Source organism: Anomaloglossus baeobatrachus, chromosome 4 (assembly GCF_048569485.1).
Source record: "Anomaloglossus baeobatrachus isolate aAnoBae1 chromosome 4, aAnoBae1.hap1, whole genome shotgun sequence".
Lineage (NCBI taxonomy): Eukaryota > Metazoa > Chordata > Amphibia > Anura > Aromobatidae > Anomaloglossus > Anomaloglossus baeobatrachus.
The window spans coordinates 611565213-611587657 of NC_134356.1; the positions used below are offsets into that span (position 1 = coordinate 611565213).

General features: G+C 45.2%; 1 protein-coding gene across 2 annotated transcripts in view; it reads left to right on the plus strand.

Annotated features, from left to right (window-relative positions):
* Positions 1–22445, plus strand: part of CNNM4 (cyclin and CBS domain divalent metal cation transport mediator 4) — a 75576-nt gene that overhangs the window by 13419 nt on the left and 39712 nt on the right. For both annotated transcript variants that reach the window (XM_075346209.1, XM_075346211.1), the window contains exon 3: positions 11673–11816. In XM_075346209.1, the coding sequence (XP_075202324.1) occupies positions 11673–11816 (144 nt within the window). The remainder of the gene's footprint in view (positions 1–11672; positions 11817–22445) is intronic.

Here is a 22445-nt window from a genome sequence, read left to right on the forward strand (position 1 = left end):
TCTTAAGTTTGCACCATCTCCTAGTTTGAGTATTTGCTTACTGATCTCTCCCTCTCAGTAATACATGCTGGAATGGAGATCTGTCCACACAACCCTGCTGTATGCATTAGATATCATGCATCCATTTATGTTAATTCATGGATTCCTCTACATGTCCGTACCCTAATACAACGTCTGTGTTATTTCTGTTCCCCTGAAGTAATGAAAAGAATATACAGAGCTTGTGATCTTTTACCTGCAGATTACAGGTCTTTTCCTCCCTTTCTAATGGCAGTGTGCGCTGTTGAAGAATCTATATCAGCAGCACAGACAGCTATGTGAAGGAGTTGCCCAGACTCTACAACAAAAAAGGGGCCTGTTTAGAATGTTTAAAGGGTATGACATAAAGATAACCTGTCTATTGGATAGGTCATCAATATGAGATCAGTGGGGTTATGACGCCCAGTACCCCAACCGATCTGCTGAAATCTGCTCTGGCGACAGCCATATGTGTGAAGTACAGGGTAGAACAAAGCAGCCTTATACAGTGCTTAGTGATCGCTGCTGAGACTACTGTTTATCTGCTATGGATAGGTTCTTAAGTATGAGTCAACCCCCTTTTAATTTTACATTCAGAAATCGGCTAAAAATACAAAACATCAGTTCAAATGGGATTCAAAGGAAATTTGTGAAAAAACACTTAACTTCAATATATGGGGTTAATCTGCAGGTTAAAAACATTTGAACCTGCCCAACGCGGACATTTAAAGCCCTGCTGCTGAGAGGAAATTAACTTTATTCCTCCCGGCAGCATTCATTTTCAGTCATAGGGGTGGTGCCAGCGCAGATTCAGTCACCGATCAGTGTATAGTGAGTGATAGCTAAAACTGCAACCCCGGCAGTGACTGTCAGCCATCTCTTCATTAGACCCAGCTATCAGTCACTACCGGGGATTTGGTTCAGCCACCGCTCGGTATACATTGAGCAATGACTGAGCATGTGCTAGCACTAATAAAGAGCAAGCGTCCTCGCCACTGCTCGTTACTCAATCGAGTATTGGGGTTCTTGGGCGCAAATCGAGTACCGAGTAAAATGAAAGTCAATGGGAAACCCAATCATTTTTAAACTCTGATGCTTGATCGAGTAACGAGCACTGGCGAGCACACTCTCTCATTACTAGCTGGCACTGCTTCTATGACTGCAAGGCCTAAGACACACGGCATGAAAATCGGAGCGAGTGGAATGCGATAAAACATTGCATGCCACGCAGACCAATATTAACCTATGTGTCAGCACCCATGAGCGATTATTTTCTCAGCCCTATCCGGACCGAGAAAACAATCGCAGCATGCTGCGGATGCTATGCGATTTTTGTTTCTCTCGCACCCATTAAAGTCTCAGGGGTGAGAGAATCATCGCACTGCACTCGCAGTACACTGGTGTAGTGCGAGTGCATGGCGAGAATGGCAATAGCCGGCAATGGAGGAGAGAGGGAGATAAATCCCGCCCGCCCCTCCGCAGCGCCAGCCCGCCCCCCAGTAACACTTGTTGCATGACACTCTGCTCCTACTGTGCTGCCAGCGTGAGCCGAGCGTCATGCGAGGATCTCAGTAGTCCCCGTGTGGCCCTGGCCTAAGGCGAATGCCGCCGGGAGGAATAAATTAATTTACTCCTGGCAGGAAATATATTACTATTTTTTTAAATTATATTTTTCAGTTTCTTTTCACTTTGAATTTTCTTTATCATAGTTTTCCACTTTAAATAGAATGTACTAAAAAAAAAAAAGTCATTGTCAGACAATAAAAGACGAAGGGGATGTAAAATTTAAAGCAAAAGTGTCATATCCATTTGGTTATATGGATGGGAAAAATGATTTTCTTCCGTATCCCATATTTAAATGGGTTACCCATAAACAGCATCCATTTGATCATCTACCCTGTTGATGTGTTATGTCTGTATAGTGAACACAGGAGCACTCTGCAAGGCGAGCGACAGCTCTAGTGTCTGCTTATTTATTTTCTAGTTTGGCTTTTATCCTAAGGGGTGCTTCACACACAGCGAGATCGCTGCTGAGATCGCTGCTGAGTCACGGTTTTTGTGACCTCATTAGCGATCTCGCTGTGTGTGACACTGAGCAGCGATCTGGCCCCTGCTGTGAGATCGCTGCTCGTTACACACAGTGCTGGTTCGTTTTTTTTATTGTTGCTCTCCCGCTGATAAGCACACATCGCTGTGTGTGACAGCGAGAGAGCAACAATCCTGAATGTCCAGGGAGCAGAAGCCGGCGTCTGACAGCCTGCGGTAAGCTGTAACCAAGGTAAACATCGGGTAACCAAGGTGGTTACCCGATATTTACCTTCATTACCAGCCTCTGCAGCTCTCACGCTGCCAGTGCCGGCTCCTTGCTCCCTGCACACACAGCTAAGTGGTGTGCGCTGGTAACTAATGTAAACATCGGGTAACCATACCCGATGTTTACCTTAGTTACCAGTGTCCGCAGCTTCCAGACGCTGGCTCCGTGCAAGCGCAGCGTCGCTTGCACGTCGCTGCTGGCTGGGGGCTGGTCACTGGTCGCTGGTGAGATCTGCCTGTTTGACAGCTCACCAGCGACCATGTAGCGATGCAGCAGCGATCCTGACCAGGTCAGATCGCTGGTCGGATCGCTGCTGCATCGCTAAAGTGTGAAGGTACCCTAAGTCATATGGTAAGGCCAATATTGACTTTTAGGATTGCTGCTTCCAATAGGTGGCTCCAGAGATCAAATCCTCTTCCTCTCTGAAGAGGCAATTTGCATATTTAATTAACCTCCACCTCTATGCACAGTTAATGAAGCGGTGGTCCCACATCATCACTGCTGCTCCATTCACACGCGAGACTTGGGATCCCCACTGATGTGATGTGTCAAATACCACAGCGATCATTACAAAATAATAATGTATTCAAAATATTTATTTTTTGTTAGAAAACTGTTCATTTTATATAGTAAAAACTACGGAAATAGAAAATTCAAAGGGAGGTGAACTGGTGGTAAAAAATAATCTATATATTAAATATATACACGCGGAACAAAAAAATATGAACACACTTTTTGGCTCCCATTTTTGAGCTGAACTCAAAGACCTAAGGCTATGTGCGCGCTCTAGGCCTTTTTACCCGCGGATTTGCCGCGGAAATTTCTTGAGAAAGATTAGAAATCTTTCTGCAGACATTTCCCAGCAAAACCTATGTGTAAAAAAAAAAAAAATAGCTGTGCGCACACTGCGGATTTTTCTCAAGAAAATTTCTTGAGAAAATTTTCTCGAGAAACTTTCTTGAGAAAATGAGCATTTCCATTACCTGCAGAATACCCCCGGAATTTCTATACTTGCATGTGTCAGGAACATCCTGCAGAAAATCCGCGGTAAAATCGCGGCTAATCCGCGGTAAAAACGCATGCGTTTTTACCGCGGATTTGGTGCGGTTTTTTCCCACAGGTGCGGGAATCTTCAACTCCCAGAATGTCTCAAGAAAGTTTCTTGAGAAAAAGGACATTTCTAGTGCGCACATAGCCTAAGACTTTTTTTTTTCTATGTACACAAAACATAATCCATCCACCTCGCAGGTGCAGCAGATCAAAATGCGGATTAGCCAGCGTGATTATTGCACAGGTGTGCCTGAGGCTGGTCACAAGAAAAGGCCACTCTAAAAATGTGTTAAGCGTTGGATGAGGCCTCCAAGGTCATCGGGTCCTATCCCCTGTGAGTGCAGGTTTTTCTAACCATCTCTGTTGAAGGTTTCCATTGAAGGAGAACCTACCACCTCTCTTGCAGCCTGTTCCACTCATTGATCATACTCAATGTCAAAAAGGTTTTTTCTATTTAATGTGTATCTTCTCCCTTTCAGTTTCATTCCATTGTTTTTCGTGTTTCCATGTGCAAATGAGAACCTTCTATAGTGTGACATTCCCTTCAGATATTTGTAGACCGCTATTAAGTCTCCTGTCTTTTTTTTTTTTTTTTTTTTTGCAAGCTAAACATTCCCAGATTCCTTAACTGTTCCCCATAGTTTGCAGTCTGCTCACCATCCTGGTAGCTCTTCTCTGAACTTGCTCCAGTTTTTAGATTTTTCTTTTTTTAAAATGTGGTGGCCAGAACTGGACACCATATTCTAGATGAGGTCTGACCAAAGAGTAGAGTGGGATAATTACTTCATGTAATCTAGACTCTATGCTTTTCTTAATACATCCCAAAACTGTGTTCTCTTTTTACTGCTGCTGCATTACCCTGTTGACTCATGTGCTGTCTGTGTATATTAGTATACCCAAGTCTCTTTCACACATGCTGTTGCTTAGTTCTATTCCTCCCTTTTTCTGTAGATGTTATTTTTGTTTTTCTTGTCCAGATGTAGAATTTATTTCTTCCTGTTAAATACCATTCCATTAGTCCCAGCCCATTGTTCCAGCTTATCTAGATCCTTCTGAATCCACCCTCTTCTTTTTTTTCTGTAGTGTTAGCTATCCCTTCTAGCTTTTGCATCATCTGCAAATGTGATTACTTTACCTACAGTTCCCTTATCTAGATCATTTATAAAAATGTTGAACAACACTGGGGCCAAAACAGAGCCTTGTGGTACCACACTTGAAACTCTTCCAATTGAATGTGCAACCATTCTATTTATTATCAGTCTTTGAGTAAGGTCACTGAGCCACTTATGAATCTGCCTAACCGTGGCCTTGTCATTCCCATACTTGGTCATTTTTTTGATTAAGGATATTTGCTGAAGTCGGGAGATACTATAACTAACATATTTCCCTGATCAACCCAATCGGTAATTCCATCATAAAAGGAAATTAGATTTGTCTGGCATGACTTGTTTGCATCAAACCCATGCTGGCTCTGGTTAATTACTGTGTTCTTATCCAAATACTTACATTTATGCTGTTTAATAATTTCCTGGCTCAATTTTTCCTTTCTTGTAGATTGGGTCAACAGTTGCCCTTCTCCAAATCTTCTGGGACATGCTACAGGAATTTTCAATGATTTTGGCTAGTGGTTCTGCAATTTCCTCTTTCCGTATCCTAGAATATAATTCATCTGGACCAGGAGACTTAAATTCCCTCACCATCTTTGTGTATATAGTGTGTATTTTCCTATTCCTTCGATAGTACAGTAAAGATCAGATGATGCAGTTGCTTTCTAAGAGAATGCAGATGCAAAATAGGAATTTAAAAGTTTGGCCGTCTCAACATCATTTTTGACCATTTCACCCTTTTCATTTTGTAAAAATCATGTGGCATCTTTTGACTTTTCTTTTCCCATACCTCCCAAAAAAACTTTTTAAATGCTTCAAAGTCTTCCTTCTTTTAGAGATTCTTACTGATGGTGCAATGAGAATTTAATTTAGCAATATCTCCCATCTTTCTTGGACGTTTTTGTCCTTTTATAATATCCGGTCATTGACCCTTTCCTACCCTCGTTCTGAGTCCATTAAAATCTGACTTTCTGACGTCCAGCCTTTGAAAGTCTGAGTCCTCAAAGGTCTTCCTCCTCTTTGATCCAACATTTGAGGATAGCATGATTGTTCATTGTGGCCTGTGGCTTGTTGGCCCACACCTCTTCAGTGGCTGTGCGAGGTTGTTGAATATTGGCGGGAACGTGAACTCACTGTTTAGACTGATCCAGAGCTTCCCAAACATGGTCAGTCGGTGACATGTCCAGTGTCTATGCTGCCATGCAAGAACTGGGATGTTTTTAGCTTCCAGGAATTGTGTACAGATCCTTGGAATATGGGGCCATGCATTATCATGTTGCTACATGAGGTGATGATCGTGGCTGAGGCACAAGGGTCCTCAGGATCTCATCACCGAGCCACCATGGGCCAGTTGATTCACAACCTTAGCATTAGCAAACTGCTCACCCATATGATGGTCTGCCATCTGCCCTGTACAGTGAAAATCGTGATTCATCCGCAAAGAGAACATGTCTTCAATGTGTCAGGACCATCGAATGTGAGCATTTGTCCACTCAAGTCAGTTACAACATCAAACTGTAGTCAGATGGAGACCCCAATGAGGATGACGAGCAGCTGATGAGCTTCCCTGAGATCGCTTATTAGGCCAAAGACGCACGGTGAGAAAAACGGTGCGAGTGGAATGCGATAAAAAAAAATTGCTTTCCACTCAGATCAATATTACTCTATGGGGCAGCACCCATGAGCGATTATTTTCTCAGCCCTATTCAGACCGAGAAAACAGTCGCAGCATGCTGCGGGTGTGATGCAATCCTGTTTCACTTGCACCCGTTCAAGTGTATGGGGCGAGAAAAAATTCGCACTGCACTCGCAGTACACCGGTGTAACGCGAGTGCAGTGCAAGAATTCTCAATACTGCAACTGAGCAGATAGGGAGATAAATCCCTCCCCTCCGCAGCTGTGGTCTGATCGTGCTTGCTGTGCTGCGAGCGTGAGCTGAGTATCATGCGAGGACTCGCACAAATCCCCGTGTGGCCTCAGCCTTACAGTTTGTGTAGAAATTCACCTGTGCAATAATCATGCTGTCTAATCAGTATCTTGATATACCACACCTGTGAGGTGGATGAATTATCTCTGCAAAGAATAAGTGCTCACTAAGGCTATGTGCACACAGTGCGTTTTTCTCGGCGTTTTTGCGCGTTTTTCGGGTGCGGTTTTGGCCTCAAAACTGCATGACTTTGCTTCCCCAGCAAAGTCTGAGTTTTCATTTTTGCTGTCCCCACACAGCGTTTTTTTTCAGCTGCGTTTTTGTGGTGCCACAAAAACGCAGCATGTCAATTATTCCCGCGTTTTTCACTGCGCTTTTCATCCATTGAGTTCAATGGGATGTTGAAAGACGCAATGAGAAACGCAAATAGCTGCGTTTTGGTGCGTTTCTAAGACCAAAAACGCAGCTATAAACGCAGGAGGTGGGTAGTAAAGTGACGTGTACAGGAAGAGGATTCCTTCTGTCAGTAAACACAGAAGCGTGAATCCTCCCGGTACCGTCACCGTCGCTTCCATCTCCCGTCCTGTGCATGTATGCTGCCGTGCGGCGCCATGTCTGGGCGGGAGGTGGAAGCGACTGCGAAAACAAAAGTTAACAGTAGAAAAAAAAAAAAAAAAGTTATACTCACCTGTCTGCAGCCTCCCGGTGCCATGCCCGCTCCCAGCTCCTCTCACGGTATCGCCACCCCCGCTCCGGCTGTGTGCAGACGGCCGGGAAACCTCCGATGGATGCAGGACCTGGCGATGGATCACCTGATGCAGTCACCTGACGCATCAGGTGATCGTAAGTATCGCGGTGACGCGGGCGCCCGGCCGGTATCAGCGGATGCGTCAGGAGACTTCATCCCTGATTACCGGCTGCTGCAGCGATCGGACGGGATCAGACTCCCGCCCCATCGCTGCAGGAGCTGCCGGTAATCAGCACATAAGTGAGTATTATTTTTTTTTTTTTTTTTTGCACCGATGCATCTGCTGATTGTATAAAAGCCGTTTATACAATCAGCTGATGTGTGATGGGATTCAGGCACTTGATCCTGACACATCATCTGATCGCTTTGCCTTCCAGCAAACCGATCAGATGATATTGGATCCGGATTGGACGGCGCGGGACCCTGACCCAGGATTACTGCGGAGGGGGGTTTATTTCAATAAAGATGGAGTCACTAATTGTGTTGTGTTTTATTTCTAATAAAAATATTTTTCTGTGTGTTGTGTTTTTTTTTATCTTTACTAGAAATTCATGGTGGCCATGTCTAATATTGGCGTGACACCATGAATTTCGGGCTTAGGGCTAGCTATACAGCTAGCCCTAACCTCATTATTACCCGGCGAGCCACCCGGCATCAGGGCAGCTGGAAGAGTTGGATACAGCGCCAGAAGATGGTGCTTCTATGAAAGCGCCATTTTCTGGGGTGGCTGCGGGACTGCAATTCACAGTGGGGGTGCCCAGAAAGCTTGGGCACCCTGCACTGTGGATTCCAATCCCCAGCTGCCTAGTTGTACCCGGCTGGACTCAAAAATTGGGCGAAGCTCACGTCATATTTTTTTTTAAAATTATTTCATGAAATTCATGAAATAATTTAAAAAAAAAAAGGGCTTCCCTATATTTTTGGTTCCCAGCCGGGTACAAATAGGCAGCTGGGGGTTGGGGGCAGCCCGTACCTGCCTGCTGTACCCGGCTAGCATACAAAAATATGCTGAAGCCCACGTCATTTTTTTTTGTTTGGGGGGGCAAAGAAATCCTGCATACAGTCCTGGAAGGAGGATGCTGAGCCTTGTAGTTCGACAGCTGCTGTCTGCTCTCCTGCATACACTATTGGATGGAGGATGCTGAGCCTTGTAGTTCTGCAGCTGTCTGCTCTTCTGCATACACTAGTGGAGAATGAAGAACACATTGAAGAAGGAAATGACAGACCTTTTTTTTGTTCACTGATAAAAAACGCATAAAGACGCAGTGAGCAAAAACGCAGCAAAACGCAGCAAAAAAACGCACCAAATCGCGGCAAAACGCGTGCGTTTTTGCCGCGTTTTTTCGACGCAGGTGCGTTTTTAGCGGCCAAAAACGCAGCGTCAAAAAGACGCACTGTGTGCACATAGCCTAACGCAGATTTAGACACATTTGTGATCAATATTTGAGACAAAAAAGGCCGTGTCCATAGAAACTTTTAGATCTTAGAGTTCATCGCATGAAAAATCGGAGCAAAAACAAGTGTTGCGTGTGAGTGTGTATGTATATTATATTGTGTGTGTAGAAATGTAAAAAAAAAAACCAAAACATTTGTAATGATGGTGCTTTTTTTTTTTTGCGCGTCTTGTTAATTCTGAATTTGATGCAGTTTTTTTGTGAAAAAATAGTGATGGGTGGACCGGACTGTGAAGTCCAACTCCTGCTGGTTCAAAAGCAACCATGTGGGTTGGACACTCGGGAAATAAAAAAAAAAAAAAAAAGTAAAACTAAAGAAAAAAATAATAAAGCTAGTGCGATTTACTTACCTAGTCACTTGTGCGGCTGTACACTGCAGCTGTTCATTCTTCTTCCGGGGCTGCTCATTAGGCTCATGCATATTCACTGCCTCCTCTGCTCACTGGCATCTGGTTGCAGTCAGACAGCCCCCCCTTCCTCGCCTAAAGCGTGTTGTCCCCCCAAATTTTGTTAACTAGCAAAGATAAAGCCAGACAGCTGGGGACTGGTATTCTTATGCTAGGGAGACCCACAGTTATTGGGAGCCCCCCAGCCTAAAAATATCAGCCTGCAGCTGCCCAGGATTGTTGCAGCCATTAGATGCGACAACCCTAGCACTTTACCCAACTCTTCTCGATTGCCCTTGTGCAATGACAATCAGGGTAATAAAGGGTTAATCTCAGCTCACAGCTGACACTAAGCCCTCTGTTAGTGATGGCAGGTGTCTGAGACCCCTGCATCACTAATCTGTAAGTGAAAAGAAATAAACAAACACCAAAAAAAAATCTTTTATTTGAAATAAAATACAAAGACAGTCTTTCACCCTTTTTTATTTCCAAAATTTCCATGCAGGTATGACGTAATCCACATGATGTCCCACGGCGGTCCTGGCTATGCTACATCCGAGCCTGAAGAGACCGAAAACATGTCCGGTCTCTCCAGGCTCCAGGAAACACGGACAAGCGGGCGCCTGGCAGCAGTGACCTACGTCACTCAGCTTACCGGCTGGCACGGTCACTGTTAGCGCGGGGCTGGTCCCCTCACCCCGCCAATAACTCCCGTGGGTCTCCCCAGCCTGAGAATACCAGCCCCCAGCTGTCTGGCTTTATCTTGTTTTGTTATCAAAATTGTCGGGGTCACTGCATGCTGTATTTTTTTTTTTTTTTAAATTCATTTGTACTGTACGCCTGCAGACTGGGTCTGTGATTGTGTCAGACAGGCTGTAAACCAGGCTGGGGGTGCAGTCTGACTAACCAATCGCAGACACCGGTGGGCGGGGGAAGCGTGAATAAGCATAAGCCTAGTGAGCAGCCCCAAAAGAAAACTGAGCGGCCGCGGGAGCAGTGTGAGAGCCGCGTTGGTAATCTGTGAGTGTCAAGCGCTTGCTCCTATTCCCTTTGTGGCGGATTTTGGGGACCTCCTCGTCCACATTTTAAAAAAGACATCAAGAAACTGGAGTAAGTTGAGTAACCAGAATGGTGACTGGTCTGCAAACCATGTCCTATGAGGAACGGTAACAGGATTTAGGATTGTTTAGCTTGCAAAAGAGAAGACTGAGAGGAGACCTAATAGCTGTCTACAAATATCTTAAAGGCTGTCACACTGTAGAGGGATCAGTTTTATTCTCATTTTCACAAGGAAAGACTAGAAGCAATGGGATGAAACTGATGGGGAAGAGACAGATTAGATATTAGAAAAAACTTTTTGACAGGGAGGGTGATCGAGTGGAACAGGCGACCACGAGAGGTGGCGAGTAGTGTTGAGCGGATCCGAACTTTAAAAATCCGGATCCGCGCCGTTTCAGAGTCCGATCCGGGTCCGACCCGGTCGCGGGAATCTGGCTGCACGATCCGGATCCGGGATATTTTTTTTTTTTTTTTTTTCCCTCTCCCGTATTCGCTCGCTCCCTCGCTCTCTCCCCCCTTCGGATCGGATCCGGACTTCTTTTCGGATCCGCAACGGATCTGCCGGACCCGGATTATTAGAAGTCCGCTCAACTCTAGTGGTGAGATCTCCTTCAATGGAAGTCTTTAAAAAGAAGTTGGACGGACATCTGTCTGGGATGATTTTGTGAATCCTGCTTTGAGCAGGGGGTTGGACTAGATGACCCTGGAGGTCCATTCCAACTCTAATATTCTATGACCGGCATCCGGCCATAGTCCGGGGTTCGATCCCCCGCCGATTCAAGGTCTCGAATCCTCCCATCACTAGTGAGAAACACAGGAACAAAACCCAAAAAGATAGAACATGCTGCATTTTTTTTTTTTTTGCCAGAAGTTTGACAAACAGCAAGGTGCGCAGAGCTAATCTGACTTCTCATAGAGTTTGCTGGGAAGTGAAAAGTCAGAACTTTCTGATAACAAAACTGCAGCCAAAAATCCTCAACAAAAACACAGCAAATAACGCAGCGTGCGCATATAGCCTGATTCTTAGATTATTGGGAACCTCACACTTGTTTCCTTTCAACGTACATGCCCCTTTATTCTGGTGCCAGTGTACCTCATCCAAACATATCGGCAACCAAGGTCGCAGAAGTCTTGCAAGAAGTAACAGGTTGCTGGCATCTCCTGTAGGCTGGTGCAGTAATAATAAATCACATTAGTGTTTAGTCTGCTGCAGACGATCGACCTTGTGTACACAGAGCCACCTCCCTCCTCGTCCTCTGTTCAGAAGTCATGTCTTCTCAGTGACGGGCACTGCAGAGCTGTCCATGCCCTGTTATTACCAGTCATCGTGTAATTACCTGCCTGGCACAGACTTTATATCCCGTGTACACTGCTCCTATTGTAATGTAGCTGGAAATATTGCACAATCGTCATTGTAATTATCTCTCGGAATATCTGGATGTTGCGAGATATTTACGGCAGGATTTCCCGTTCTGTGTATGTGGCGGTTTGTGTGGGGTGTGAGCGGCGGTCTCATGTAAGGCTTGGGTGGTCTGTGGTATTTTTGCATCACACCATATTGTTTGTTGAACACCTACTCATTATGATTTCCTTCTATTCATTCTGTAAAGGAAAATCGCACTTGGCCATTGTGCAGAAGGTGAACAGCGATGGAGAAGGAGACCCCTTCTATGAGGTGATGGGGCTGGTTACCCTCGAAGATGTCATAGAAGAAATTATCAAATCTGAGATCCTGGATGAATCGGATCTTTATAGTAAGTTGATTTCTGCAATCTGTGAACTGTATAAACCCACATGAACTGTATCCTTACAATGCTGTAATTATGGCACCAACATATGCAAGGTTTTTACAGACCTAAAGATTACATAGGCTTTGGGCCTAGGAACTAGTGGTCATTCCATTCCGTATTTCCCTTGGATGCAAGATTTTCAGTCATGAAAAGCCATTTATTTCAATGGGATGTTGGTGGCTTTATTATGAGAAAATAACTAAATTATTATTGTCAATTCCAGAATCTTGGGACCCCTTATTTCAATGCAGCAGTAGAGCCCCAACTCGTGGTCTGACTTTGAAAGGGCTTCTTAGTCTAACGTCTTTAGAACACGCCGATATTAGTGGGATGGCTGACAGTATAATATAGCTCGACAAAAATTACGAGACCACTGCAATATTTTCAGTTTTTCTGATTTTTCTCTTTCTAGGTATATTTTTGAGTAAAATGTAATTTTTTCTCTTATTCTATAAACTACTGACAACGTCTCCGAATTTCCAAGCATTACATTTTGTATTTATTTTCTGATAATGAGAAATGGTCAAAATAACAAAACAATGCATTGCTTTCAGACCTCAAATAATGCAAAGAAAACAAGTTCATAATGATTTAGAAACCACAATACTAATGTATTACCTCAGGAAGAGTGCAGAAATCAATATTTTGTGGAATAACCATGATTTTTAATCACAGCTTTCATGCGCCTTGGCTGCTTTCCTCCACTCTTCAACTGCTTTTGGGTGACCTTATGCCACTCCTGGTGTAAAAATGTAAGCAGTTCTTCTTTGTTTGATGGTTTGTGACTGTCCTCTTGATTACATTCCAGAGGTTTTCAATGGGGTTTAGGTCTGGAGATTGGGTGGGCCATGACAGGGTTTTGATGTGGTGGTCCTTCATTCCCACATTGATTGACCTACCTGTGTGGCATGGCGCACTGTCCTGCTGGAAAAACCAGTCCCCAGAGTTGTGGAACATTGCCTGAGCAGAAGGAAGCAACTTTTTTTTTTTTTCTCCAGGATAACCTTGTATGTGGCTTGATTCATGTGTCCTTCGCAAAGTTTACCATATTGTGAACACGATATCCCAAAAACAATTGTGCGATCGCATTTTTTTTCGCACTTGGAATTTTTTTTTTTTTTTTGCAGTTTTCCAGTACACCATATGGTAAAACTCAGTTTCATTTAAAAGTACAGCTCGTCCAGCAAAAAATAAACCCTTATGTTGGAAGATTGATGTAAAAATTAATAAGTTACGGATCTCGGAAGAAGAGGAGCAAACACCCCCCCCCCCCCAAAAAAACAACAAAAAACGGAAAAGCGCCGTAGGGTGAAGAGGTTAGTGCAAGTATATTAGAATATAGCTTAGATTACAACATCAAATAGATAAGGGTTTAGAATGACACTTACTTTTGCCTTCTGACTACCACTTTAAGACATTAATGACTTAGCCTTATGATAGCTAGTGTTGGCCGCCATACTCGAATCACTGCCGCCCATGTTTCCCGGCTGTTTTTCAGTCAGTAAACATGTAGAGATTGCTTGGCAATCATGGTAATGCTATAGCCATGTTAACTACTGGCATTACTGTGATCGGCCTGCCACATGTCTATATCAGGCCCAGAGATCCCATGTTTGCCGAACTCTACCAGGAAACAGTGTAGGGAGAGGCTCTGCTGGAGAAGGAACAGTGTTTACAACAGTAAAACCACATTCCTTTTCAGGGCTAATTAAAAGTTATTCTATTCTCTAATAATACTGCTCTTATTCTGCATTTAGTGTAGGGTGAGTTTCTGGAGAAGGGTTAGTGTATTAGAGGTCTGCAGGCAGGGACTCTAGCCTTAAGGAACTTGCTGCTGCAACATAAAACATAAAGTCCTTTTCTGGCCTACATCTATTATTTTCCCTATTAATACTGCTAATTAGTTGCATGAGTTTTCGATCAAGAGGCATTTAGTATAGTCAGGGTATAATTCTTTACAGTCCCTCTATAGGTATACTGCTGCTGCAGCCTTGGTCAGGGCATGGGTGATATTATGGGAGAAGGCTGGGACGGCACCCCAGGAAATATATTGGTAGCTGGGGATTGAGTACCACAGGATGGCCGCCACCATCACGCTGCAGAAAGTCCACAAGCCTCAATGGCAACATTTCCAGGACACGCAATCAGGATATACATTCACCTAATGTACTTACTACTTCTCCACAAAATCCACATGCAAAGCTTTCTCTTTAAATGTGAGCAACAAGCGTTTGCATGTACACAGAAGCGGAATGGTGATGCTGATGGTGGTATCATAGTCGCTCACCATCTTGGTTGATTCCTCAAAATTGTCAGTTGAGTGAAGGTTGGCTTCTGGCCCTGTAAAAATGTATTAATTGTTTGCATACCTTTTAGCGTCTGAGTGCAGCTGTATATTTGTTAGAGTATATTTCGTGTTCAGTTTGCACCTGTTCACATTTGTCTCTTAGGAAGTGTCATCAATTTTTTCATATCAGCATTTTCAGATGAGGATTTATTATTCTCCCTGACGGCACTAGAAACCTGCTCTGACAAAACGCTATCTTCAGGGCAGGCCAGCACCTCCCAGGGCGTAGAGGGACCGTTCATACCACATATCCAGATTGGATACCCAATAGTTGTACGGCAGAGGAATCATGGAGGACGCTGGCACTTTCAGTTAGGTACTCCTTGACCATCCCTCCTCTTTAAACTACCCTGCGCATCAGTGCCTAGGTGCCAGAAGGATCTAATGAAACTGTCCCAGATCTTTGATAGGTTGATGTGCCTATTAGTAATTATGCCCCGGTGGCACTAAAATAACCTAAAATTAACTTAAGCAGATAGGGAGCAGTGAATGGCTTTACTCCACCCATAATCGAGTATGACGGGGTCCTTCTCCCATATCACACAATCAACAGAGCGAGAGATGAGTGAGCAATCCAAAGAACATTTATTCCAAGCAATGCAGAATGTCCATCAAATAATCCACCACACAGGGTAAAATATATTCCAATAATGGCATAAATGTCCCGGGGATGAGTCACAATCCTCCAGCAGTCCTTTTCCAGGCAAATCGGCGTGTCTCAGTCTCTCTGGGGAGTCGGCCTCTACACAGAGGATCAATCTTCGTCCTTCTCTCTTCTCCTGCTCAGCCAGACTGACAAATCCCCCAGGTAAGCAGAGAGTTTACAGTAGGTCCCAGGCCCCATCCCCCAGACTTAGGGACAGGAACACTACAGGGGGTAATTACCTACAGACAATACAATGTACACACAAGCAATACAAAAAATGTACAGGGAACCAAGCATAAAATATGAACCTACACAGCATGATACACAGTACACTATAGCCCACCATCACAGAGAAAAATTATGAGAATGGGCCGGCTGCTGCCCCCTAAGCTTGATTGCGGCCCGGCGGCTGGCCCTGTAAATATTCTGAGTATCTAATGTTGTTTCTTTTTGTGTAGATTCCTCCACTTTATCTGAAATCCCACTAGGTACAGAGCGTTAATGGTTTTCGTTTTCTTTTTAAAGAAATGTTTTCAAAGTGCAATTCTATTTGGCTTTCTGGTATGTTAATGTTTCATGAGATGCTGCCGTTTATTATTGATCGTCCTCAAATTTATTTCGTTTTTTTTAGTATTTAATTGCTTTATTTTTATAAGCGGTTTTGTGGTGATTTTAATTGGTTAATCTTGACGGTTTATATTTTGTGCTGCTTTTTCACTACTATGTTGTGCTGCAGCTTTGGATATTCTAGATTTATCTGTACTACGTTATCTTTGTTTTATACCAGTAACACGATCTTTACTTTTATTAATCGGTTTTGTTTTGTATGCCACTAATGAATAACCTTTCGAAGAATGTTTTTCAGAATGTATACACTGTTCTTTCCAATAATCAATTAAAGGGAACCTGTCACCAGATTTGGCATATAAGCTGCAGCCACCACCAGTGGGCTTTTATATACAACATTCTAACATGCTGTATATAAGAGCCCAGGCCGCTGTGTAGAACGTAAAAATCCCTTTAAAAATACTTACCTAAATGGTCGCTGCGGTGGAGTTGGGTCAGATGGGCGTCTCCTTTCTCCGGTGCTGGCACCTCCTTTCGGCCATCTTTGTCATTCTTCTTCTGAAGGCGGGGTGCATGACGTGTCCTACATCATCCACACTCGCGGCATTGAGGTCCTGTGCAGGGCAGATCAAAGTATTGTAGCGCACCTGCGCGGGACCGCCGAGTGTGTGACGTAGGACACATCATGCACCCAGGCTTCAGAAGAAGGACAAAGATGGCTGAAAGAGGAGGCGCCGGTACCGGAGAACGAAGACACCCATCTGACCGATCTGCACCGCAGCGACCATTTAGGTGAGTATTATAAAGTGATTTTTACGTTCTACACAGCAGCCTGGGCTCTTATATACATTGTTCTAACATGCTGTATATAAGAGCCCACTGGTGGTGGCCGCAGCTTCTAGGCCCCAAATCTGGTGACAGGTTCCCTTTTAAACTAGTTCTTCTTGCAGGAGCCTTGTTATTCAGCATTGTCTTCCTTCCATTTTCCTTGTTTTTTTTTTGTTTTTTTTTTTTATTGTAGCTCGATGTTTTAGGAGATACAGAATCCACATCTTGATTTTTGTCCACTGAATGCATTTAGTAAAAATTTGATTTTATCACATCCCTTCTTTCACACAACAATGACAATCCACGTGCAGAATCTTTTTCGTGACCATTTCTTTCCATATGATTAGTGATGGGCGAACGTGCTCAGTACTGCTCAGTACTGAGCATTAGCATACTCGATCTAGCATTTTGCTGCTCGGACGCCATGCTTGAGTCCACACGTTTTCTGCCGTTTTATCGGCCCGTAACCTGCAGCAATTTTAGATAGACCTCGTTCTACCTGCATCTCCTTTGGCAGTTTTTTAGTCATGAATTAAGAGTGTTTTTTAAAAATGTATCCCAAACGGGAATCCTAGTGTGTTCTGTATGTCTATTGATGGCGGCATTCCTCCTGGCCATTTTGGCTAGTCTGCGCACATATTTTTTTTTTTTTTTTTTTTTTGACCAGAGGATAAATTCTTAATTTTATTTTTTAGCGCCTCGAACTACAGACGGCTGTACATATGAAAAAAAAGGTTTACATTATAGGTCAAATATTTTGTCACCTGTTTAGATATGGTAGGAAAAGCCAATGGATTCTTTTAGCAGTGCCAAACCATCTAGGGCAAGAACAGGGTCTAAATGGAGAAGAGTTGAGGGTCCCAGGGCTGAGAGGGGGCGAGCTGACGTGGCGGGTTGACAATGGCAATGTTGTATTCTTAGGCACTGTGTGACACAGGCAATAATGACTAAGCTAAAGTGGCATGTGAGTCTTAAAGGGAACCTGTCGCCATTTTTTTGGCGTATAAGCTGCGGCTATCACCACCGGGCTCTTATATACAACATTCTAACATGCTGTATATAAGAGCCCGGTGGTGGTGGCCACAGCTTTTACGCCAAAATAGTGGCGACAGGTTCCCTTTAATGTGTTGGACGTAACGGGAGGAGACAAATTGCCAGTTAAGGCTGCTTTCACACCTCCGGTTTTTGCTATGCGGCACAATCCGGCACTTTGCAGGAAAATCGCAACCGTTTTTTTTTTGCGGCCGGTTGCGATTTTCCTGCATAGACTTTAATTAGTGCCGCATTGTGCCGCATGGCCTTGCGTTCCGTCCGGTTTTTGCCGCATGCGGCAGATTTAGCCGATGCTGCGGCCGGATGGAACGTTGCCTGGCACGTTTTTTCATGCGGCAAAAAAAACGCATCGCGCCGCATTCGGCCGATGCGGCGCATTTTTCAATGCATGCCTATGGCGGCCGGATGCGGCACGATGCGGCAATAACCGCATCCGGCCGCCGCATGCGGTTTTTGCCACTGCGCATGCTCGGTAGCATGCCGCAAGCGGCAAAAACCGGACTGGCCGCAAAGGAAAAACTTATGCAAAGGATGCGGTGTTTTCACCGCATCCGTTGCATAGCTTGCACAGCCGGATTGAGCCGCACAGCTCAAACCGGATGTGTGAAAGTAGCCTTACAGATCTTGTTTTGTCATCACTCATCATGACATGGCAAATTAGCCAGACGGACAAGTTGACAATGTTTTATGTACTGCATGCAATATATGGGATATCCCTCTACCGAAGGAGATCATACCAGATTGGGCATTACGTAATGCAGGCAGTGCACATTAATGATCGATGGCTCAACCACTAACTGCTGACTTTGCAGACCAAGCTGACGTGGCAGACCAAGCCTGCTTCAATAGGGAAAGCGGAAAAAAACATCTGAGGCTCGCGTGTCGGAGCCTGCGCTTTATTGGCTCCTATGTTCTATTTGGCTATTGGTCTGCGGTTTGTTTTTTTATTTGCTCAGTCTTTTCGAAGCCAAACCGATTGCACAAGATAAAACGACAAACTGCTATGTAAATACCCACTTATCTGCAGTGATAAACCCTGTAATTGCCTGCAACAGGCAAACCATTGGGAAACATAAATCTTTTCAGCAAGGTATTAGATGATATTTGCCAGCACTGATTACCTGTCTGTTTTCATTCATCACCTGTCAGCATTCCAGAGCCAGGAATCCTTATGTGGAATCGGGTGCAACTATGTCCTCCCTTATAGGACAAATTAAATCTCTATTTAAAATCCTATCTAGCACTACCATATCTATTACTAAATGTGTTTCTAAATGTATGGGATTAAACATTGGTACAATAATGGGAATGAATATATATATATATATATATATAATATATTTCATGACTCTGAAAATTGTAGATTCCCATTGAAGGCATCAAAAATATGAATGTACACATGTGGAATGAAATACTTAACAAGAAAGTGTGAAACTGAAAAAATGTCTATATTCTAGGTTCTTCAAAGTAGCCACCTTTTTGCTTTGATGAGCTTCAAGAGGTAGTCACCGGAAATGGTCTTCCAACAGCCTTGAAAGAGTTCCCAGAGATGCTTAGCACTTGTTGGCCCTTTTGCCTTCACTCAGCGGTCCAGCTCACCCCAAACCATCTCGATTTGGTTCAGGTCTGGTGACTGTGGAGGCCAGGTCATCTGGCGTAGCACTCAATCATTCTCCTTCTTAGTCAAATAGCCCGTACACAGCCTGGAGGTGTGTTTGGGGTCATTGTCCTGTTGAAAAATAAATGATGCTCCAACTAAATGCAAATCGGATGGAATAGCATGCCGCTGCAAGATGCTGTGGTAGCCATGCTGGTTCAGTATGCCTTTAATTTTGAATAAATCCCCAACAGTGTCACCAACAAAGCACCCCCACACCATCACACCTCCTCCATGCTTCATGGTGGGAACCAGGCACGTAGAGTCCATCCGTTCACCTTTTCTGCGTCGCACAAAGACACCGTGGTTGGATCCAAAGATCTCAAATTTGGACTCCTCAGACCAAACACAGATTTCCTCTGATCTAATGTCCATTCCTTGTGTTCTTTAGCCCAAACAAGTCTCTTATGCTTGTTGCCTGTCCTTAGCAGTGGTTTCCTAGCAGCTATTTTACCATGAAGGCCTGCTGCACAAAGTCTTCTCTTAACAGTTGTTCTAGAGATGTCTGCTGCTAGAACTCTGTGTGGCATTGACCTGGTCTCTAATCTGAGCTGCTGTCAACCTGCGATTTCTGAGGCTGGTGACTCGGATAAACTTATCCTCCGCAGCAGATGTGTCTCTTGGTCTTCCTTTCCTGGAGCGGTCCTCATATGAGCCAGTTTCTTTGTAGCGTTTGATGGTGTTTGCCACTGCACTTGGGGACACTTTAAAAGTTTTCCCAATTTTTCGGACTGACTGACCTTCATTTCTTAAAATAATGATGGCCACTCATTCTTCTTTACTTAGCTGCTTTTTTTTCTTGCCATAATACAATTTCTAACAGTCTATTCAGTAGCACTATCAGCTATGTATCCACCAGACTTCTGCACAACACAACTGATGGTCCCAACCCCATTTATAAGGCAAAAAAATCCCACTTATTAAACCTGACGGGACACACCTGTGAAGTGAAAGCCATTTCCGGTGACTATCTCTTGAAGCTCATCATGAGCATGCCAAGAGTGTGCAAAGCAGTAATCAAAGCAAAAGGTGGCTACTTTGAAGAACCTAGAATATAAGACCTATTTCTCTGACTCCTCATTGGGGGACACAGGACCATGGACCATGGGTGTTATGCTGCCTATCCATAGGAGGACACTATGTAGATGCAAAAGCATAGCTCCTCCTCTGCAGTATACACCCCCTGGCTGGGCCAGGCAACCTCAGTTTTAGCTTAGTGTCTGTAGGAGGCACTTCCTTTTCAAGGTTTCTTATTTTTTTGAGGGCGACGGTTTCCCTTTGGGACCGATCTCCCACTACCATCAACGGGCGGGAACGTGGAGTGTCGCCTCCACATACTACCTCCTGCGACGCTGGATCCTGGGCTGGACGACGGGTGCCACAGACACCGAGTTTTCCAAAGCCCAGGGTAGAGGCCTGTGCCCCTATAGCCCAATTCCTCAGCCCCTCTTTGCAGGCTCTGAGTTGAATATGGCACCGGTGTGACCGGATACAGCAAGCTGACTCTATTTTCACTGCCTGAACTGAAGCAGTGTTTAAGGCAAGATCTTTCCTGACTGGCTTCCCAGACAAAGGGAGAAAAGACGCTGCAAGGAAGGCTCCCTTGACATTTACAGTATTTATTATGAGAAAGTCCCTTGCTGAGTGCAAGGAAGAGAGCCCCAAGGATCCTGCACATACAGTGTTAACTTTTCTCTAGCTTGCTGGCTGGAGGAGGGGGGGAAGTCACTCCTGTTTGCAGAAAGTCCTTCAGATAATTTCCTGGTGGCAGGGGGAGGGCCCAGGGCTCAGGGACTCACTCTGTTTGTTTATTTGCTCTGTTTATTTGCTCTAGCAGAAAAGCCGGCTGATAACCACCAGTGACAAGCTGTGCGCTGACTGGAGGGAGAGGGAGGAAAACTGTCAAAAGCTCCCTTCACGCCGTTTTTTTACTACCCACAGCAGGGGGGGCACACTGAATTCATCTTCGCTCTCTTTTAGCGCTAAGCCCCGCCCCCCGCGGCCGCGTTAACCTCCCCTTCCCCCCTTCTCCTGAAAGCATGCGAAGATTTCCATAGAGCTTAATCCTTCCTGAGGACAGGGCCATCGGCTGATTCTGGTGAGGTGCTTGCTTCACTTGTAGCTCTGCTGAGCATTGCTCCCCCTCCTGGCATAGTCCATGCAGAATTCTAAGGGCACTAAGAGTGCTAAGGCCCACATAGTCTATTATTCAGCCTGCACTGCCTGCCACGCTGAGCTACCACGTAAACACACATCTTCTCTGTGAGTCCTGTGCCCCTATAGCCCCCCAAGACCCCACTGCCACCACCGCCGCAACCGTCAGCCCAGAGCCTAGGGCTCCCAGCCCACCGGAATGGACACAGTTTCTGTCCCAATCCATGGAAAAACTGTCACAGAACCTGGTGCTGGCTATGCAATGTCGTCCTCCACACCCTTTTGGGTCCCTGGATGGAACGCAGCCTGAGGATACCCCTATGGAGGATCCTTCTGAGGTAATAAGGGCACATGCTTCACCGGTTGCATGGATCAGGAAAAGAGCACATGGCCGGGTGTCTCCAGCGGACTCTCCCTCGGGAGCACACAGGGCAGGCTCTCCCACACGCTCCACGGCTTCTGAAAAGCTGGAGGAGGGAGAATGCTGTTTATACCAAGAGGATTCCTTGGTTTCAGCCTCCCCAGATGATCAAACTGCAATAGACTCCCTTATAGCAGCAATCAACCAAACTCTACATGTGGAGGATCCCCCATCCACTACCACTGACCATGCGGTCTCCTTTAAGAGGGCAAGGAAACCCCAGAAGGTTTTCGCTGATCACCCAGAGTTTCAGGATATCCTCACAAAGCAAAGGGAGAAGCCTGACAGGCGCTTTGGTAACCGAAAACTCATGGAGTCCCGGTACCCTTTTGCCTCACCTGCCCCTAAGGGCTGGGCCGATCCGCCCTAGGTCGAAACCCCCCCCACCACCCCCCCCGGTCTCCCGCCTTACCACAAAGACGCTCCTGTCTTTACCTGATAGTTCCTCCATCAAGGACCCGACAGACAGGTGGAGCACCTCGCCCGCTCTGCTTTTGAGGCTGCGGGTTCCTTCCTCTCGCCCTCCTTTGCCGCTGTGTGGGTCGCAAAGGCGATCTCGGTCTGGGCAGAATCCCTTAACACTTTGCTTGAGGAATTCCAGTTCACTCATACCTTCACAGAGGTAACAGCTCAAATTGCTGCTGCGGCGGAGTACCTCATGCAGGCCTCCATGGACGCTGCTACCTGCGCAGCGTTTGCCGCCTCAAATATCATAGGCATCCGTAGAGCTGTCTGGCTCCGACAATGGCGAGCGGACTCTGCCTCCAAGAAGTCTCTCACGGGCCTTCCCTTTTTTTCAGACCGTTTGTTTGGCGAACGTCTGGACAAGCTAATTTCTGACGCCACGGGAGGAAAGAGTACCTCTCTCCCCCAGCTGAAGTCCAGGACGTCCTTCACCAGACGTCCACAGTCCTCGTTCC